This window comes from Nicrophorus vespilloides, unplaced genomic scaffold, assembly GCF_001412225.1.
Source record: "Nicrophorus vespilloides isolate i.1.1-1 unplaced genomic scaffold, Nicve_v1.0, whole genome shotgun sequence".
Lineage (NCBI taxonomy): Eukaryota > Metazoa > Arthropoda > Insecta > Coleoptera > Silphidae > Nicrophorus > Nicrophorus vespilloides.
This window is the reverse complement of record NW_017098369.1, coordinates 24,699-44,986: the sequence shown is the minus strand read 5'-3', so window position 1 is coordinate 44,986 and position 20,288 is coordinate 24,699. Positions and strand designations below refer to the sequence as shown.

At 30.0% G+C, this 20,288-nt stretch overlaps 5 protein-coding genes across 5 annotated transcripts; 4 read left to right on the top strand and 1 right to left on the bottom strand.

Moving 5' to 3' along the window:
* Nucleotides 1–3,958: 3,958 nt before the first annotated feature.
* On the top strand, nt 3,959–5,264 carry LOC108562264 (putative gustatory receptor 39b). The gene is made up of 2 exons (XM_017920540.1): nt 3,959–4,819; nt 4,873–5,264. Exons 1-2 carry the CDS (start codon nt 3,959–3,961, stop codon nt 5,137–5,139), a joined length of 1,128 nt encoding a protein of 375 aa, XP_017776029.1. The 3' UTR covers nt 5,140–5,264.
* A 2,297-nt stretch (nt 5,265–7,561) lies between these two features.
* Nucleotides 7,562–11,235, bottom strand: LOC108562263. Its single transcript, XM_017920539.1, has 8 exons — nt 11,085–11,235; nt 10,572–10,759; nt 9,916–10,023; nt 9,393–9,473; nt 8,164–8,266; nt 7,926–8,110; nt 7,766–7,873; nt 7,562–7,709 (listed from the first exon to the last, which is right to left on the bottom strand). The coding sequence occupies exons 1-8, from the start codon at nt 11,217–11,219 to the stop codon at nt 7,562–7,564; spliced, it is 1,056 nt and encodes a 351-aa protein (XP_017776028.1). The 5' UTR covers nt 11,220–11,235.
* A 903-nt stretch (nt 11,236–12,138) lies between these two features.
* Nucleotides 12,139–13,331, top strand: LOC108562262. Its single transcript, XM_017920537.1, has 2 exons — nt 12,139–12,993; nt 13,059–13,331. Exons 1-2 carry the CDS (start codon nt 12,139–12,141, stop codon nt 13,329–13,331), a joined length of 1,128 nt encoding a protein of 375 aa, XP_017776026.1.
* A 653-nt stretch (nt 13,332–13,984) lies between these two features.
* LOC108562261 lies at nt 13,985–15,292 on the top strand. Its single transcript, XM_017920536.1, has 3 exons — nt 13,985–14,827; nt 14,892–15,076; nt 15,289–15,292. Exons 1-3 carry the CDS (start codon nt 13,985–13,987, stop codon nt 15,290–15,292), a joined length of 1,032 nt encoding a protein of 343 aa, XP_017776025.1.
* A 402-nt stretch (nt 15,293–15,694) lies between these two features.
* On the top strand, nt 15,695–16,971 carry LOC108562260 (putative gustatory receptor 28b). The gene is made up of 2 exons (XM_017920535.1): nt 15,695–16,633; nt 16,699–16,971. Exons 1-2 carry the CDS (start codon nt 15,695–15,697, stop codon nt 16,969–16,971), a joined length of 1,212 nt encoding a protein of 403 aa, XP_017776024.1.
* Nucleotides 16,972–20,288: the final 3,317 nt, after the last annotated feature.

Genomic DNA, 20,288 nt, shown 5'->3' with positions numbered 1-20,288 from the left:
GTGGCTCTACTGACTTTGGAAATGTATTGAAATAAATGGATATTATGTAGAGAAATTACAAAAGAATAAAAATTCAACTTCTATTAGATCCCACGTATAATTAACTAAATTAATTATTACAATAAATAAAACAAAAAATCCTGAACACCAAATTTTGATACTGTAGGGATTATAGTTGTCGGGATTTCGATATTTTCAATAATAAATATTATACAATGTAATTTTGAAGCAAATAAAACTTTTGCAATTAGTTGTAATTATTTTAAATATACTCGTTGCTTATATAAGAGAACTTTCAAACGCATCGTAATCATAAAGTGTTGATTTTAGATATAATTATGAACTAAAATCGCCTCCATTCCGAATGCAGCCGATTCAATAAAGTGCATGAATACGTAATGAACGCGATGACAATAAGTGCAAAATGAACAGTTTTCTCGCCTCGTTATCGTCGCAGCATTCCATTTTGTTACATACAAAGAACATAGTATAAAATCTTCTTAATCGTCTGGGTAATAGCAATAATTTTTCAGCTCTAAAATATTCATAATTTATTAATAAAATGTAAACTAACTTACGAGTTTCTTGTCAAATAAAGAGATTTTAACGAGAAGATTAAAAAAAATAAATAAATAAAAAGTTTATAAGTGTATAACAACAAAAGAAGAAGCTAAAACTCATAGTTTATGGCATACAAAAACGAAGCTAAATTCCCATTAAGCCTCCTCTTTATTCTCTTCCTCGCAATAAATTGTGTACTTAGCTATCTGGAATCTTTACATCTAGGAATCTACTTGAAACCAGGGCAGATAATATGTTAATAACATATACAGACCCATAAGAGGCTATTACGAGAATGGAAAAAGCTGATCACCATAAATAATTCAATCTATTCTCAGAGCAGCGATATTTCAAGTCATTATCGACCCAATTAATCCGAACGCGATCAATAAAATACAAGCAAAACTAAAAATATGCTTTAAAAAGAAAGACAATTCCATTTAATTCGGTTGTGATCAATTTTCTTCCGGGTTCAAAAAACTTAAATTAAATATATAAACGAATTATCAACATAAAAACAACTAAAGCATTTGCAAACATTAATATAAATGTCTTCAAATTAATACGAATTCCTAAAGCTATAATCGATGGTTTACGAAATGCGATCTGCTTGATGAGGAGATCCATTTGGTACTTGAGATCATCATCTTGTAGATCCAATTCCAAAGTTATCTCACTGCAAACATGTATGAATCCATTAGCTTCTTCAGAAACTTGATCGCAGCTTGCGAAAAGTATGATGGACAACTCCTACAAAAAATGCTATTTAAAGATATACATTACGGTACAAGCGTGTACATTTAGTTGCCTACCATAGCTATGATTCCTTCCACTAACACATGAATCTTCTCAAAATCTTTTAATAAAGTTACTTGTATAATGGCAATTAAGTTCTCAATTAAAACCATAATCAATACTAATATTGTCAATATCATTTGAGCTCCAAAACTATCACCAATTTCATCCATAATATCGCAAAACTCATGATAACATTTCATACTATTAATAAAATCTCCGCTGTAACACAAAATAATCTTGTTGTTAAACTTTTTGCTAGTTTTGTAATCACTTGAAATTCTTTGAAAATCTTGTTTTAAATCCACGAATTTATCGCGTAATGTCAGAATTAAATAATTGATTTGGCATGTTATCAATGAAGAAATTATTAGATCAATCGAAAATACAAATAAATTTAAGTTAATTTCTAGTAATACACGCACGAAAATTAATAATGAAAAACTGTAAATTTCAAACATTGTTCTTATATTAATATTTCCAAGCTTTTGCACTATTTTCACTCTCTTTCGTCTTTGAAAAATCACTGAATTGAGAACGGAAATAACATAAAGCAATAAGGAAATTAACTTTTTTACTGACAAAAAGATTTTGTCGCCAAAACGTTCGTTTGATTTATTTATTTCGAATACACTAACGATTGATATAATTCCATATATTGTAACCAAAAATAATGTATAGAATATGTAGACTACGCTTAAACCATTATAGTTCTCGATGTTTGGTATTTGTAATCCAAATATTTCGAATATTTTGTATAAAGTAACTTTGGTGAATTTAAATTTTGCTATATTAAACTTCTTTTTCAGGTGAATGTATGATTTCTTTTTCTTGAAGTTATTACACATTTTGTCTTTTAATTTCAGTATTGCGACACGCCCGAGATTTCATTCAGAAATGGTTTTAGAAAAACCACATGTATTGATGTATTGATTGATGTAATTCGTTTGAAAGGATTTTGTAATTAACTTAACTAAAATATGTAAAAAGCATTAAGAATTGTTAGAGGAAACATTATCTATGGCAGCGTTAGCATTAATTTCTATTAATTTTGAGAAAACTAATTAAAGAAATAACAACTTCAACCTATTTTATATAAGATTGAAATTATAACATTACACTGCTAATACATTTGTTTTGAATCAATTTACCATAAAATATATATAGTTGTAGATATATACACTTTGAAAGAAGTTAGTTATGAAATTTACATTTACAGTACTATTGTATGCACGTGTTTCTTTGTTTGCTTGAACATAAATTATATTAATAGGAACTGGTATTTTAAGTTTTTAAGATGTGGAGAGGGTGGTTCTAAGACTCGTGTCTAAATATAAGTATTTACGATTTTTAGTAAGCACGGTTGCATGAAGGTACTTGATGTTCATTCGTACGTACATTTTACAATTATATACATTTTGACTTAAGTAGAAATCAAATATATCATATTATTCGATAGAAATCATAAATAATTATGATTGTATTACTAAACGTACGTTGCAATGATTTACTATATGTAAGGGTTATACATATGAATATTTAATTTGCATAGGTCACATATCGTATAAAAACTATGAATATGTATTTTCTTATTTTTTTTTTTAAATATTTGTCTTACAAATTATTAATATTAATTTTTATATAAACGTGAATTTAAGTTTATTGGACGATACGTACATGTCTTTCTGTTCGCACAAACGTACACTATATTTATATATACATACATGTCATACTCAACGCAAATGTACTTTTATTAGTTAATGAATTCAAAATTGTGAATGTACGTTAATCGGACGGTAAATTTACCTTTGATAAGCATTTACAATATTTTGTACAAAAATGTCTCTTTGTTCGCGCGTACGTACTATGTCAATTTCAACGTATATCATACCTTCAGATAACGCAAATGTACAATAATTAGTTGGTGAATTCAAAATTATTTTTGTATGCAAGTGCTTCTTCGTTCACAAGTCTTATATATTCCACCTCAAATATAATCTAAGATTTGGTAGACTTTCATTATTTTTTATTGTTATTTAGGTACTATAATTGCAGCAAGTATTCAATTTTTTTTTGTATTCTAGTATTTTATCGTTCAAACGAACGCACACTATTAACGTACATCATATGTTGCGATAACATCACAATCTGACTTGAAATAATAATATATACAATGAAAAGCATTTTGAAAGGTGACTTTACTATGATTTACAATTTACATGACAACTTCTAATGAATATTAAAATCTTATATAATCCAGAAAAAACCTGCAGCTCGAATATAATTCAAGTTTTTGGTACACTTTCATTGTTTACATTATAATTATTTAGCTACTATAATTGCAGCTAATAGATAACATTCATGCATTATTTATGTCACATTCGTAAAATGAAAACATACGGCGCATGAAACCTCGCGTGACTAATTGTAAAAAAAAATAAAGTGTAGTGGATCGAAAATTAGCGAAATATTATTAATTATGAAACACCGACAATCCTCGACAACAAATTTGAATAAATTGTGTCACACATTAACAAGCTTCAGTAATAATAAAGCGTAATTTAATATATTTCATTTCCTTACAATGTTTACCACAATAAACATGCCCTACAATAGGGCTTTCTATACTTTAGCAAATTATTTGGGTATAGTGCCTGAATACGATGCCCTCAGAGGAAAGCCAAGTTCCCCCTGCAACAGAATCTACAGATTCGCTTTATTCGCGTTCACAGTTGTAGGTTCAGTGTACAATGTATATGGTGACTTCGCGTATCGCTTTCCGAATTTACAGACAAACGTCATCGTTCTGAACTGCCTCTTCAAATTCGGAACGTACTTCATTTGCACCTCAACAATCCTAGGTGCTTTATTATGGAACCAAGAGAAGTACAAGGATTTCTTCAGGATCATGAATTCGGTGGATCAAAGGCTTTACATGAAATCGAATAAGGAATCCATGAACCTGGAAACGGCCACCATCAATATCTTAATGATAACCGTTATAGTGTTGGAGATTTACGTGCAGGTTTCCATACATGGTGTGAATCTGCTCCAATACTCAATCTACGAATATTTCCAATCTTTATTTATGACCATCTCTTGTTTAGTCCAGTATAATTTCTTACTATCCGTAGTCATACGTTTGAATCATTTGAATGTTCTGCTGGAAAAGAAGTTGCAGGTTGTTGGAAATGAAGTGGAACATACCAAGAAGAAATACAAGTGGTTTACAGATCGAAGCATAGAAACAGCTCCACAAATCTATACATCAATCACTGAACTGATAGATATATTCAATAACATCTTTGGTTGGAAAATATTTTACACGACTATAAGAACAATAGTACAGATTTTATTAAGTATGAATAACATCATCATTTATGGAATCGAGAAATCTACAATAATGAGCGACTACAAATATTTTAACATAGCTGTTTACGTCCTTTGGCTTATGATGGAAATAGTGAGGAGCTTTATATAAATATTTTAATTAACACTTAAATTTCTTCATTTTAGATATACTGCGTTATTCTAGCTTCTGGAGCCAACAAAATCTTGGATAAAAGCCAAGAAACACTCTTGATTTCCTACAAGATCCTGTGTCTCCTTCCAGTGGAGACCAACTGCAACGAAAGGACAAACCTCAACTTCCTGGTGCAAGAGATATCCTTCCGACCGTTAATACTATCAGCTGCTGGCTTCTTTACCATAGATTACACAATGGTTCTTACCATCATAACATCAGTAGCTTCCTATCTAATCGTTGTAATACAATTCAATTAAATACTAAATTTAAACATTAACAATGTATAACAAATAAAGGAAGTTGTAGGCGTTGTCTGAAATATTATCAAGCATATTTTGGATCTTCTGTATTTCCAACATATCACCGAAATCCATTTTCACAATCGACTCTAAACAAAGTAATTTATTAACTTTCATTATTATTTGTATTTCAAACAAACTACTTACGAATTAAATACAACTTTATCGTTTTAAAGAAGAAAATATGTAACGCTGATGCTCTGAGACGAGTAAAGTGCGTTTACTGATTTCGATTTAAAAACACGAGTTTAAATACGCAAATGATAATGGATTTATAAATATTTATGTTTTTTTTGCATGGAATTTGCATCGACAGTTCGATATAATAAAGTAAGGAACTCAACGCTCAACAAGTTCTATAGAATTTCCATTTTTTTTTTTAAATTAATGTATTAAAATAATTGTATATATATTCACATTCTTATTATATATTCTATAAAAGTTTTACGTACTTTTCCACTATTATAAGTTAGTTAAATTTTGAATAATTATAGAATATTTGCATAAATACATTTATTAGAAATTTAACCAAAAATTATATTAAAAATAAACATATTTTTTTTATTAAAATAATGTAATTTATGAAATAATGGAAACATTTTTGTTCTTTGTACCCAATTTCCTTAAATAAAACATGTTGTTTCTTATTATCATTAAAAGATTATATTATAATGAATAATGTACAAAAATAATTGGGTTTCAAATATTGTTCCAATCGTAAATAATTAATGATGTAATTAGTGATTTAATCTTACATAATTTTTCCATTATGAAATATTTTCTTTTTTTGTAAATTTTAATCAAATTCACTTTAATTTATTAGACTAATAAATCACACAGTTTTTATTGTTATTAATAATTAATATATGTATTATTTAAGTGGATTGCACGTGTTTCCTGATTATTGTATATTAATGCAGAGTGCAATATGAATAGGACAAAAGCACCAAGCAACAAAATGAATACAAATGTACATTGTTTCATTATTCTTTTGAAAATGTCATCAGAGCAGAGTTCAAGCAGAATTTTGCCAGAAAATTTTTCATACATAATTTCACATATTTTTCTTCTAATTTTATTGTTTCCATAAAAAATTTCATACATCTTCTATATAGACAAAAACATTGTTTAATTTCAATTTTCTTCATATTTCAATTAATTACATCATTTTCCATAGGAAATTTCATTTGTAGCAAATATTGGATTGAGAAGAAAGTAATTTCCTTCATTTTCGTCATTTGATGTTACTTTTAGCAGGAGTACAAAATCGAACATTTTCGACGTACTTTACTTTATTATTTCCGTATAGGAAAGAAAGTCATAATTTAATAAGATTGTTATATAACTGTGCAGAGAGGAAACGTATCACAACTGAAAAACACTTAAATGTCTTAAATGAAGACAAATATTCACTTAACATAACGAATCAATATTTGCTTTTTTAAAATTAATCATTATTGGTGATGAAAAATAAATCATCAACATTTACATCAATCGAAAATGATCATGATCCAAGAGTTATTAACAAAACATATCTAAAGCTGAATAGCATCAAAAAAGTTCATGCTAACAATTTGGTGGATTACAAAAAAATGTTCAAAAGGAATCAAACGATCACCTAAGATATTTACTATCAACAACTAATGAAACTGAAGAAAGCAATCAAAGAAAAATGGCCATAATTGGCAACTCATATTCTAACAAAACAATGCAAATCCTTATACATTTTTTAGTAACTCGTGTAAAATTATTGGAGCTTGGTTGGAAATATATGCCTCACTTTATCCTGACCTTTAACCATTAGATTACCATTTCTCTTCAAGTTTGCAAAACTCTTTGAATGGCAAAACTTTTACTAATTATGACCTGAAATCTCACTTGGTTCAGTTTTATACTGATAAGAAGTAGAAATAAAGTTGCCAGAAAGATGACATAAAGTTATGCGACAAAATAGTAAATATGTAATTGATTTTAGTTCATTCTTTATATATACAAATTGAATTTTATTTTGAACTAAAACTCGAAATTTCTTTTTTGCCAACTCAATAAATAGTAATATTATTAATACTATTTTACTCCCAATTCAATTAAATTACATAATTTTCCATATAAATTTTTATATATCTTACTTATATATAAATAAATCATATTTTTTTAATATTACTCCTACTTCTATTCATTTGCATCATTTTCCATAGGAAATTTCATACGTCCTCTATGTAGAATAAATAGAATTTTTTATATGTTATATTACATCATTATGTACATGCAATTTCTCTAATAACTTCTATTTAGCGAATAATTTATATCATATTGTTAATATAGAAATAAATTGGAATTGTCATATTTTTTTTTATTATTTTTTATTTTACTCCTAATTTTATTGAATTACATCACCTATATGAGAAACCATTTCGAGCACGCTGATGGGACACTTTTTCTTGTACTTTTTGCAGTGCTTGTAGAATCTTCCATAATTCTCGGCGTTCTCATACTCGTGCAAACCCTCCGTTTTCGACGTCGACGGACTGAAATGATGATTGAAGCGTTTTAATGTGTTAATCTCGCAAATTACGTAACTCACGACAACATTATGTGAATTAAATCGGCGAGGACGCCGTTATGGTCCATGCTGTATTCAGCTGCCTCGCAAATACTTCTCAACAAACAAGGTTTCCCAGGAAAACCATTTCTAAAAATAACAAACACATTATTACAATTCATAAATGTTGTAGAAAACTTACGATTTTAACTTGAATTCGAAGGCGTTGTATACGAATTTCCTAGCAATATTGAAGGATTTTGATATAATTGGTGGATATTCCCATTCGGTTTGGTTTTGTGGTAGCACGTAGTTACCTTCGAAGTTGTACGAGAAGAACAAGTCTATATTGTCCACTTCTAATGGAAGAGCGAGTGCTATAAACAACTAGAATATGAACATCGTAAATGCTGCATTAAGCTTTAAATTGAAGTACTTACGCCCATGAAGGCGTCACCATATGGGAACCTAATGGGATTCCTGATGGATCCTTTTTCGCCGTCCGATTTCGTCCTTCTTAAAGTGCACGTCAGCAGCAGAATGCTTATTACACAAACGCGCGTTGAAATATGTTGCATTTTCTATATATTTTTTCTATGTTAATGGTTCAAGATTCTTGTTTTACTTTTTTGATCGTTACAAGAACTTGCGACACCTTCGTTTCACGCTTCGGAAAGATTATTTAGTTGAACGCTCTCGGTGTTAATTTATGTACCTGGACGTGTTAACAAGAGTTAACTGTTATTACATTTACGTCAGATTCTACCTGGATCCCAACGAATACCGAAAAAAAACCTAAATAATAATCATTCAAAAAATATATGTATGCAGTTTTCCAAAACATCTACACAATTTATTAATCTCCGCACAAAATTGAAGATAATCTAAATTTGTAATATTATTTATCTAAAATATGAAGTAAATTATAATTTCAAATTGTACATTTAATCATATCCAATGAATTTATTTCAAATGATTTGGTTCGTTGTTATTCAACTAAATTATATAATAATAATGGAAAATTCAATAATTAAAAATTCTCAATATTTTAACAAAAATGATGTAATATTGTTACGTTTGTTACGTTTAAATCATAATAATACAGTAATAATTTAACAATTTTGATAACAAAATTTAAAATAATTTACAATTTTAGCAAAAAAAAATCAATTTATTATTTATGTTCGTTTGTTATAAAATATTTGATTTAATTATTTTTTTGTCCATATTTCTTTATAAACATTAAAATTTTACTTAAAATGTAATTTTTAAACACATGTCTACCTAAGCAATATTCAAATGTCCATTAAATCGCAATATGAACTTAAACTAGAAAACGTACATATTTTATTATAAAATATTAATACATTTTAGATTTTTTATATTGCAATGTGTGAAACTGTCGCATAAATTACTTAAACCTAATTGATAACATTTGTTTATCAATTAATATTAGATGTATGTATTATCTAATATTCATTGTAAACTCAATAATTCCTTCACCTATAAATGGGTTATTACTCACGAGTAAATAAAAGTATAGTTTTTTGCTTCTCTTTTTTTAATTGATACATTGATTGATAATTTACTAAGATTTATTCAATATCATAAAGCGTTTCCGATCCAACTGAACATATTTAGGAAACTGATTTTACAAATTTTATTAAACTTTTCGCAATTTTGGGAAGCACCAAGTTTTTCTGCTTCAAAGTACTCTTTCGATATGCCTTCTTCGTTACTACTTGATGGTCTAAAACAAAACAAAAGAACGTGAAATCAATTACAAATGTGAAAAAAATATAAATTTAGCTTATTTTCATTCAAATTAATGCAGTTTAACTTATTTATAGAAGTGGAGACTCTTCTAAAAACTTAAGTAATCAATTATTTAGTAAAAAGTATCACAAAATTAAGAATTACACAAGTTTTCATGTTTTCCTAGAATTTAATTATTTTTTACCATTTCTTTGTTTAATACAGAAAAAAATATTGGAAACAATATTGGCTACTAATAAAATCATTGTTTTGTTAAATGCTAAAAAAATATTTCTATGTAGTTTTTCATAATTTTGCAAGATTTCATTTTATATTTCTCTAAACGAAATTGTATTGGATAAAATATTACAAACAAACATCATTGATCTTCATAAACAATAACAAAACATATGTTACATTTTGTATCAAGTTCTTACGTCAAAAGTACGTGTAGAAGATCGGCCAAAACGCCGTTGTGATCCATGGTGTGTGATGACGCCTCGCAGATGATTCTGAGAAGACAGCTTTTGCCCGGAACGCCATTCCTGCAATAGAAACGTTTCAATCGATCTCCACTAACCACAAGAGCAAACATACAACAAAGCCAATATTTATTAGTACTAACGAGCGATAATTACACCTTATCCAAACAACCGTATTTATGTACCTACACTCGCTATACCACCTTATTTTCTTTCTAAACAAAATCACGAAAACTAGATGTTTCATTCATTAACAAAAATAACTGTTGATGTTTTGGATTAATTATATTTTACACTAGATATTTCAAATTTCGAAGGCATTTTTCGACAATTATTAATATTGAAATTAAATTCCTAATAAAAATAACTGAAGATTAAAAAAAAAATAGTGGCTTTAATATATTTGATTTCAATATTTTTATTAGGAATTTCAAAATTATTAAATCTTACTATTTAGTTTTATTAATTAAAATTAAAGTTTTTTTATGATATAAAATTATTTAAATATTAATGACATTTAATTTATTTTATAATTAACTTTAATATAATTGTTAGAATCAAATCAATCTGCTATAATTCTTTTTATGTATAGGTAAATATTAGAGACTCACGATTTCATTTTGGTTTCGATTAAGTTGTATACAAATTTCCTGTTCAAGAATTTCGCTTCTCTTTCCAATAGAGGTGGATATTCTACAGCTGTCGCATTGTCAGGTAAATTAAAGTTAGCTTCAATGTTGTAGGCTACAAAAGAGTTCTTGTAGGGTTCTTCTAAAGGCAGAGCCAAAGCTAAAAGCAACTATAAAGAAAAAAATATACATATTTATAAATATATTGCAGTACAATGATTGATGAAAGTTTTAAACAAATGTCTTTATTTGATTAATTCGTAATTGAAAACCTTCTTACAAATGTTATATAATATATTGATTGTGTTTGTTAGGAGGTTTTCTTTCAAAATGGAAATTAACCATAAAAATATATAAATACATAAGAATAACATACATAAGAATAAAGAATGTCATCATAATTAATAAATTGAAAGTTTAGTTTAAAATTTATAATTTGTACAAATAGCAATGCTAATGTTTTAAGAAACTAATAGTAAAATAAAGTAAGCTTACCCCAATTGAACTTCCTTTAGTAAAATACACTTTAGCAGCTTTTAACGTTGCGTATTCATCGTCTGCAAGGTTTACGGTGATTAGTATGGAAAATATAATGCATTTTGCAAATTGTTTGACACTTTTAAGGTACATTTTTTTTGTATAACAAAACCGCACGAAAAAACGGAAACTTTCATTGAAGCACTGATTACGAAGTGTGAAACAAAGTCGTTTGGATATTTGACCGGCATTACAATTAACGGTACTCTCCATGGGCACTAATTAAGCTGCATGAAAAACAATTCCATCGTCCAATTTCCAATTCCCGGTATTCTAAATTTACTACATCAAAGGCAAACGCAAATATTCTTCAATTTACATAAGTTTAGGTATTTTACATTATTTTTATAATGCGCATAATGTGTAGCCATCAAAAATACTAAACTATAACTTAGAATTAACAAAAATTCATAAACAATGCATATTCACAACTATTACATTTATTTTTTTTACTTTATATAAATAACATTAAAATTCTTTCATAAAATTAATACAAATTTTCACAACTATAAATGAAACGGTTATTCTTGATATATTATATTATTAATTACGTAACTATAATTATCATGGAATTTATTTCAGTTAATAACACAATGACACAACAATGAATATTATTTTTTTATGAAAAGAGAAAACAACGGTCCCTTTATTAACGATATTAAATTCGTTCAACAAATACACACAAACAAGTAATTTGCTCTAATTGGAATATGAGAAAATAAAAACAAAAGAAAAACGCGCACGAGAACGTATTCACCCTGGGGTTGACTTTTTACATAATGAAACGGTAATTTCCTGTCATATAGCGAACTTCAGTTTCACCAACACTTTCCAATCATTAAGCTATGCGTGAGCGTTATTAAAATAAAGTAATTAAGGACGAGAAGAAAAAAACAACGATAGATTACATAACCATAGGATAAGCATTATTTCACTCTAGTTCAAAATGTGGAACTGTAACGCGAAAACGAACATCAGGTCCATACAAACGTTGCATACGTTATGCAAGACAATGGCTATTTTACCACCTGCAAATTTATGCAGCGTCGAGGATTATAAGCGCAAGTATTTGTACGGATCTGCAGTTGCTTGCTTTCTCCTGTTATCCTATGTCTTCACGACATACGGAAAGTTCGTTTACATGAAGGAATCTATGACGGTCACCGGATTCCTGATTGATATTGGATCGGATTTAACATTGATCATGGCCAACCTCATCTCTATCGTGGGTATCAACTTGATGAACGGAAGTACCGTCTGCATATTTTTAACTAACATGAAGAAAATAGACTGCGAGTTCCAGTATCTACCCAGTGATTGTAAGCATTCCAACATGAGGTTTGTAATGGAAATGATACTAATACATATCTATATGATCATCTTTATTGCGTATAACGTATACACGTGGGTGAGCTCCTTGGGATGGGATACGTACATATACTTCTGCCTCAGAGACTTCCAGAACTATTACATCATCGTGTTGGCAATACTCATGAGGAATTACGCATACGCCATCAAATATAGGATGGAAGTATTGAATGGGATTTTAACGAGAAGAGAATGGACGCAGAGTGACAAGATTTGCATCGCAGATTATTCAGGATGCGTCTCAGCTAATTTAAAGACAAAACCCCATTGGACTTTGAAGAAGATCATCAAGCAGTTCACGAATTTGACGAATCTGATTGATATGTATAACACGATCTTCGGTTGGCAATTCGTTAGTCTTTACGTAGTTATCGTGATAAACCTCTTGCTTCCTATAAACTTAGCCTTGATCTATGGATCAGGAGACAAGGATATAAATGGATTTAAATATGGATCTGAACTGGTTGCTCTTTGCATAATGTGGGCATCTTTACCAATTGTAATTATACCAATCTTAATCATATTTGAACATTCCTTACTTTTATCATATATTTACTGTTATAGATCACAGCTATTGCCATTTTCTCAGCTTGTAATCATGCAACTGAAAAGATAAGGCATACTTCAGTGATAGCCTACAACCTTATCCAAGAGCTTGGAGAAGCTCCCAATGATATGAATTACAAGCAGGAATTGCAAGAACTGGCGGAATTGGCTACCAATAAATGTCCATCATTCTCAGCAGCTGGATTTTACACGGTTAATTACAGCGTTTTGTTTGGTTTAGTTGGATCCATCACTTCATATCTGATTGTCCTAATTCAATTTAATAAATAAACAACGCAATCCATTATAAATTACATTCAAATTCTTTATTTAAAATATTTTATATTCACAAGTAGTGCGTAGTATATATTGTATTCGTTATAGTTATGAAGTCAAAATATTTTGTAAGATAATTATAATGGAATTTATTCCAGATAATTACCAAATTCGATCTATTTAACTATTAAAGTGAAAGCACATACTAATATTTATGTAAACTTTTTTATTCATGCGAAGGGAAAGCCGTCTATTCATTAACGATATTAAAATCGTTCAACAAATACACACAAACAAACAATTTGCTGTAATTAGACTAAGAGAAAAGAAAACAAAACTACCAAAAACTGAACAAATATAAACGCGCATAAAAACGTAAGCACATTGGGGTTGGCATTATTAATAATGAAATGTCGGCGAATTGAACAGTAATTTCTGGTTGCACTCGCATTTTATAGCGAACTATAGTTTTATCAAAAGTTTCTGATCAGTAAACTGTGCATGTGCGGTATTAAAATAAAGTAATTAAAGAAAAAAAATAAAACAACGATAGATATAAATTACGTAGCAGTCAGTTAAACATTGTTTCAGTCGCGTTTAAAATGTTGAACTATAACGCGAAAACGAACATCAGATCAATAGAAACATTGCACACGTTATGCAAGACAATGGCAATTTTACCACCTGTAAACTTATGCAACGTCGAGGATTACAAGAGCAAGTATTTGTACGGATCTACAGTTGCTTGTCTTCTTCTGTTGTCCTATGCCTACACGACCTATGGAAAGATCGTTTATGTAAGGAAAACCATGACGATAACCGGATTCCTGATTGACGTTGGATCGGATTTAACCTTGATCCTGGCCAACCTCATATCTATTGTGGGTATCAACTTGATGAACGGAAATACAGTCAGCATCTTCTTAACTAACATGAAGAAAATAGACTACGAGTTGCAGTATCTACCTAGTGAATCTAAGCATCTCAACATGAGGTTTGTAATGGAAATGATACTAATTCACATCTACATGATTATCTTCTTTACGTATAATCTATGCATGTGGATGAGCACCTTGGGAATGGATATCTACAAGTTCTTCTTTCTGAAAGACTTCCAGAACTATTACATAATCGTGCTGACAATGCTTTTGAGGAATTACGCATACGCCATCAAGTACAGGATGGAAGTACTGAATGGGATCTTGGCGAGAGGAGAATGGACGCAGACTAATAAAATTTTGGTCGCTAATTATTCAGCTAAATTAAAGACGAAACAGAATTGGACTTTGAAGAAGATCACCAAGCAGTTCACAAATCTGACAAATCTGATTGATCTGTACAACAAAATTTTCGGTTGGCAATTTGTTAGTCTTTACATAGTCATAGTGTTCAACCTATTGCTTCCTATTAACTTAGCCTTGATCTATGGATCAGGAGAAAAGGACATCGACGGATTTAAATATGGATCTGAACTGGTTATTGTTTGCATAATGTGGGCGTCTTTACCAATTGTAATTATACCACTTTTATGATTTTTTGATATCTCTTACTTTGATCATTTTTTTACTGTTTCAGATCACCGGATTTGCTATTTTCTCTGCTTGTAATCATGCAACTGAAGAAATCAATCAAACTTCAGTGATCTCCTATAATCTTATCCAAGAGCTTGGAGAAGCTCCCAACGATTTATATTACAAGCAGGAATTACAAGAACTGGCACTATTAGCTATCAATAAATGTCCAACATTCTCAGCAGCTGGGTTTTTCACGGTTAATTACAGCGTGTTGTTTGGTTTAGTTGGTTCAATAACTTCATATCTTATTGTCTTAATTCAATTTAATAAATAAACAACGCAATCCATTATAAATTGCATGCAAATTAAATTTTTAATATATTTTATATTCACAAGTTCTTGGCGAGTAGTATATATCGTATCTTTTATGTTTGTGATGTAAAAATAATTTGTTTCAGATAATGACCAAATTCTATTTCTTTAAATAATAAATAAACACATGCACATACTAGTATTTATGTAAACATTTTTGTTCATACAAAGGGAAAACCGTTTAAGGATATTAAAGTCGTTCAACAAATACACACAAACAAACAATTTGCTGCAATTAGAATATGAGAAAACAAAACAAAAATACAAAAACTGAACAAAATAAAAACGCGCATAAAAATGTAAGCACATTGGGCTTGGCTTTGTAAATAATGAAATGTCGGCGAACTGAACAGTAATTTCTAGTTGTACACGCACTTTATAGCAAAATACAGTTTCATCAAAAACCTCTCATCATTATGCTATGCGTGTGCTTTATTGAAAAAAGTAATTAAGTAGAAAAAATAATGTAAATTACGTAACAGACGGATAAGCATGGTTTCAGTCGCGTTTAAAATGTTGAACTACAACCCTAAAACGAACATCAGATCCTTAGAAACATTGCACACGTTATGCAAAACAATGGCGATTTTACCACCTGTAAACTTGTGCAACGTCGAGGATTACAAGAGCAAGTATTTGTACGGATCTGCAGCTGCTTGCCTTCTCCTATTTTCCTATGTTTACACAATCTATGGAAAAATCGTTTACGTACAAAAAACCATGTCGGTAACTGGATTCGTGATTGACGTTGGATCGGATTTAACATTGATCGTGGCCAACCTCATCTCTATCGTGGGTATCAACTTGATGAATGGAAATATCGTCAGCATCTTCTTAACTAATATGAAGAAAATAGACATCGACTTCCAGTATATACCCAGTGAATCTAAGCATCCCAATATAAGGTTTGTAATGGAAATGGTACTAATTCACATCTACATGATCATCTTCTTTACGTATAACCTATACACGTGGATGAGCACCTTGGGAATGCATATCTATAAGTTCTTCTTTCTGAAAGACTTCCAGAGCTATTACATTATCGTGCTGGCAATGCTCTTAAGGAATTACGCGTACGCCATCAAGTATAGGATGGAAGTGCTGAATGGGATCTTGACGAGAGGAGAATGGTCACAGACTAACAACATTTGCGCTAATTATTCGGGATCAGCCTCAGCTAAAATAAAGACGAAACAGCAATGGACTTTGAAAAAAATCACTAAGCAGTTCACAAATCTGACAAATCTGATTGATCTGTACAACAAAATCTTCGGTTGGCAATTCGTTAGCCTTTACATAGTCATCGTGTTCAACCTATTGCTTCCTATAAACTTAGCCTTGATCTATGGATCAGGAGAAAAGGACATCGACGGATTTAAATATGGATCTGAACTGGTTATTGTTTGCATAATGCGGGCGTCCTTACCAATTGTAAATATACCACTTTTATGATTTTTTTAACATCTCTCACCTTTATCAAATTGTTACTGTTTCAGATCACAGCTTTGGCCATTTTCTCTGCTTGCAACCATGCAACTGATGAGATAAAGCTTACTTCAGTGATCTCCTACAATCTTATCCAAGAGCTTGGAGAAGTTCCCAACGATTTAAATTACAAGCAGGAATTGCAAGAACTGGCACTATTAGCTACCAATAAATGTCCATCATTCTCAGCCGCTGGTTTCTTTGCGGTTAATTACAGTGCTTTGTTTGGTTTGGTTGGATCCATCACTTCATATCTCATTGTTCTAATTCAATTTAATAAATAACAACGCAATTTATCATTACCATATAAATATTTGCAATAACTATTATTTCATTATTAAGTAATCAAAAAAAAATATTAACAAAAACATATTGATTAAACTAGCACGTGTTTTTTTCGCTTTCATGTTTTTTGTAAAATATTATTAATTTATTGATTCTTCATTAATTACAATTGAATGCAATCAATTACAGTAATTTATTAATTTAATATTCTTATACAGTTTAATTTTATGTAATTATGTAAAAAAATATAAGTATTCATAATAAATAAATAATTTAACTTATTAATATTTAATAAATATTTTAACTTACCTTTGTGAAACATTATTATAGCAAAACTTACATGTATTGGCCAAAGGGCTAAAGATTATTGAAGTTGTTTAAAATTCAATCAAAATGTTTACAATGAAAATTAGTGATAAAACACTACTAACAAAAAATTAACTATAAAATAATACTTAAATATTTTATATGAGTAATGTATCATAAAAAAATATTGTCAAAAAGAAATTAGGAGATTTCAAAAATCTAAGAAAAAAAATCTTTAAGTGTTTGTACTAAGGTAATGTGTGTTTTGTTGTTTTTATACGTAATAAACATATTGTTTATTATTAATTATTAATTACTATTTCTACATTGCATTGTTATCATCACATCAATTTTGATCGTTTTTGATGATTGTTGTAACGATCAATAATGATAGATATCATTTTAACTATTCGGAACAAAAAGTGACACTAGTAATTTATATTCAGATGCAATTAGTTATTCCTGGTGTAATTACAATGAGAATTACAATCAACTGAGAACAGACACACCAAATTCTATATTCCATTACTTTCGGGGCGTGACAAAATAATTGGTGTGTATGTTTGTTGTGCACTTGGAATAAAACTTTATTTATATATAATATCTCATATAGTTACGGACACGCAACTCGTTCCGATAGTTGGAATCTTCCAAGTAAATGCGAAATAAGTGGTGGTTGTGTTAACGCCTGCTCTGGACGTAATCATCTAAGAATATGAATCGCGTGAGAAGAGACTCGGATCGTAGGTTGGATATAGAATGGATTACACCTTTGAACAACATATGCAAAGCTCTTGCCATTTTACCTCCAATCAGTTTAAACACACCTCTAAAAGATCCTTGTTTCTTGCATCGTCTTTACGCAATATTTGTGATCATAGTGTTCATCGCCACCTTCACGTTTGATACTTACGGGAAAATAGTCTTCATAAAACCGTTGATCGTTCCGATCGTTCACATCATAGACTTGGCCACGGACTTCTCCCTAATCGTTGCCAATTTAAGTTCAATCATCTTAATCAACGTCCTCAATCGCAATAGATTCGCACGATTCTTACACTCTTTAAGTAGAATAGATGAGCAATTAACAGAACCAAGAACAAACTACAAGATGAAATTCTATCTGGAACTATCACTTGCTCATATCTTCATCATAGTGTACACCACATACAACATGAACAATTGGTTTCAAACTTTGGGCGTTACCATCTTCAAATTCTACATATTTCGCGATATTCAGAATTACCAAGTGCTAATATTGTCTATGCTTCTGAGGAACTACGCTATTTTGATTAAGCGAAAGTACGAAGCCATAAATGATTTGTTGATGTCGCACGTTTGGAAACCCAAAGCAATGATGTTAATTTCCGATTTCGGAAGTGTATTAAAACAACAAAAGCAGCAAATTGACGAGTGGAATTTGAAGAAAATCATAAAGATTTTTACAGAACTGAGCTCCTGCGTCGACGAATATAACGAACTTTTTGGTTGGCAGTTCGTTGCTCTCTATATAAACATAATCATCTATTTACTCCTCACCATATGTTTATCTTTTTTTTATTCGGATGGATCAAATGAAATTGCTGGAACCACCTTCGGATTAAACTTACTTATACTTTCCATATTATGGTTATTATTACCAATTGTAAGATTACCAATTTATATATACCAGTTTTTTAAATTTCTGTTTCTATTCTAGATGATGAGTATTTTTATTTTTTCGGGTTGCGAGTCTGCAGCCAAGGCAGGAAACAGGACATCAACCATTTGCTATTGCTTGCTACAAAATCTATCTAAAAATAAACTTGATACAGAATATAAAAAGGATTTATTGCTGTTAGCTAAGCAAGCATGTGATAGACGTCCTAGGTTTACAGCTGCAGGATTCTTTGACGTTAGCTACAAGGTGTTATTTACAATGTTCGGATCTATAATGACTTATTTATTGGTAATAATTCAATTTAATGAATGAAATAAAGATCAACATTAAATAAACAAAAAGTATTATATATATTATTTTCATGTGACATGATGAAGTTTTGCAATAAATAAACAATTATCGTTGGTTTTACTTTCCAATTATACATAATTATGTTACTGTAGCAATCTAAACCTTGAGTTGAAAAAGATTAGCAACAACGACATATAGAGTTACCTGGATATGATATAACATGTGTCAAGTCATAACTTAAAAACACTTGAAAGAGTTTTTATATATAATATTTTTTACAGCTAATTCTACTTACTTTAGGATACATTTTGACGCGTTAGATTACTAATTGTGAAGCAAATCTTAACCTAACCAAACACTGACCTAACCAAGATAGAGTTTTTTAATGGTGAATCGATCCAACCAAATCTAACTTTATATAAACCAAAACAGAAACTCAACCTAACCAGAATACAATGTGATTTTCTTTTTCCATGACATAACCAAACAATATCAAATTAAGATAAGTAAATCTGACTACATTTCATGAAATCGAAGCCTAACCTAAAAATAAAGTCACCATAACATAACTAGAATATAGAGTGAAAATTAACGTTTTTGTTCATAGTCTAACCCAGAGGTTCCCAAACTTGTTTGTGTCGTAGACCCCTTGCCATGTTTTTCAGTTTTGGGTGGACCCCCTACTTACCTGATATTAATTTTTTGTAAATTCTAAAATAGTCTCAAAAAGTGCAAAAAATCTTGTCAAACATAAGCCTTTCGACAGCCAGCGTACTTCAGTGTGAAGGAGTAATTGATGAAAGTATTCAACGCGTTGCTTCGGATTCGGTTTACTGCATCAAAGACTAATTGAAAAGATTCATACAATCTAACACTCAAATTTTTAGCAACTAAATAATGTATATGTCTTTATATTATAAGATAGTATAATGTAAGTAAATAGGTACTATCAGTGTACGCTGAGATCCACTATCGTGGACCCCCATTTTAATTTCATGAACCCCCGAATTTTTTTTTCGCAGACGTAGACCCCTTGCAAGTTGTCATAGACCCCTGGGG

Coding starts and splice junctions, on each gene's coding strand:
- LOC108562264 (XM_017920540.1), top strand. CDS start 3,959: ATGCCCTACAATAGGGCTTTCTATACTTTAGCAAATTATTTGGGTATA. Junction 4,820..4,872: donor TTTGGCTTATGATGGAAATA/GTGAGGAGCTTT, acceptor TCTTCATTTTAG/ATATACTGCGTTATTCTAGC.
- LOC108562263 (XM_017920539.1), bottom strand. CDS start 11,219: ATGTACCTTAAAAGTGTCAAACAATTTGCAAAATGCATTATATTTTCC. Junction 8,267..9,392: donor GCTTCCCAAAATTGCGAAAA/GTTTAATAAAAT, acceptor TTGTGTAATAAG/CATTCTGCTGCTGACGTGCA. Junction 8,111..8,163: donor ATGGTGACGCCTTCATGGGC/GTAAGTACTTCA, acceptor TTCATATTCTAG/TTGTTTATAGCACTCGCTCT.
- LOC108562262 (XM_017920537.1), top strand. CDS start 12,139: ATGGCTATTTTACCACCTGCAAATTTATGCAGCGTCGAGGATTATAAG. Junction 12,994..13,058: donor TGTGGGCATCTTTACCAATT/GTAATTATACCA, acceptor TTACTGTTATAG/ATCACAGCTATTGCCATTTT.
- LOC108562261 (XM_017920536.1), top strand. CDS start 13,985: ATGGCAATTTTACCACCTGTAAACTTATGCAACGTCGAGGATTACAAG. Junction 14,828..14,891: donor TGTGGGCGTCTTTACCAATT/GTAATTATACCA, acceptor TTACTGTTTCAG/ATCACCGGATTTGCTATTTT.
- LOC108562260 (XM_017920535.1), top strand. CDS start 15,695: ATGGTTTCAGTCGCGTTTAAAATGTTGAACTACAACCCTAAAACGAAC. Junction 16,634..16,698: donor TGCGGGCGTCCTTACCAATT/GTAAATATACCA, acceptor TTACTGTTTCAG/ATCACAGCTTTGGCCATTTT.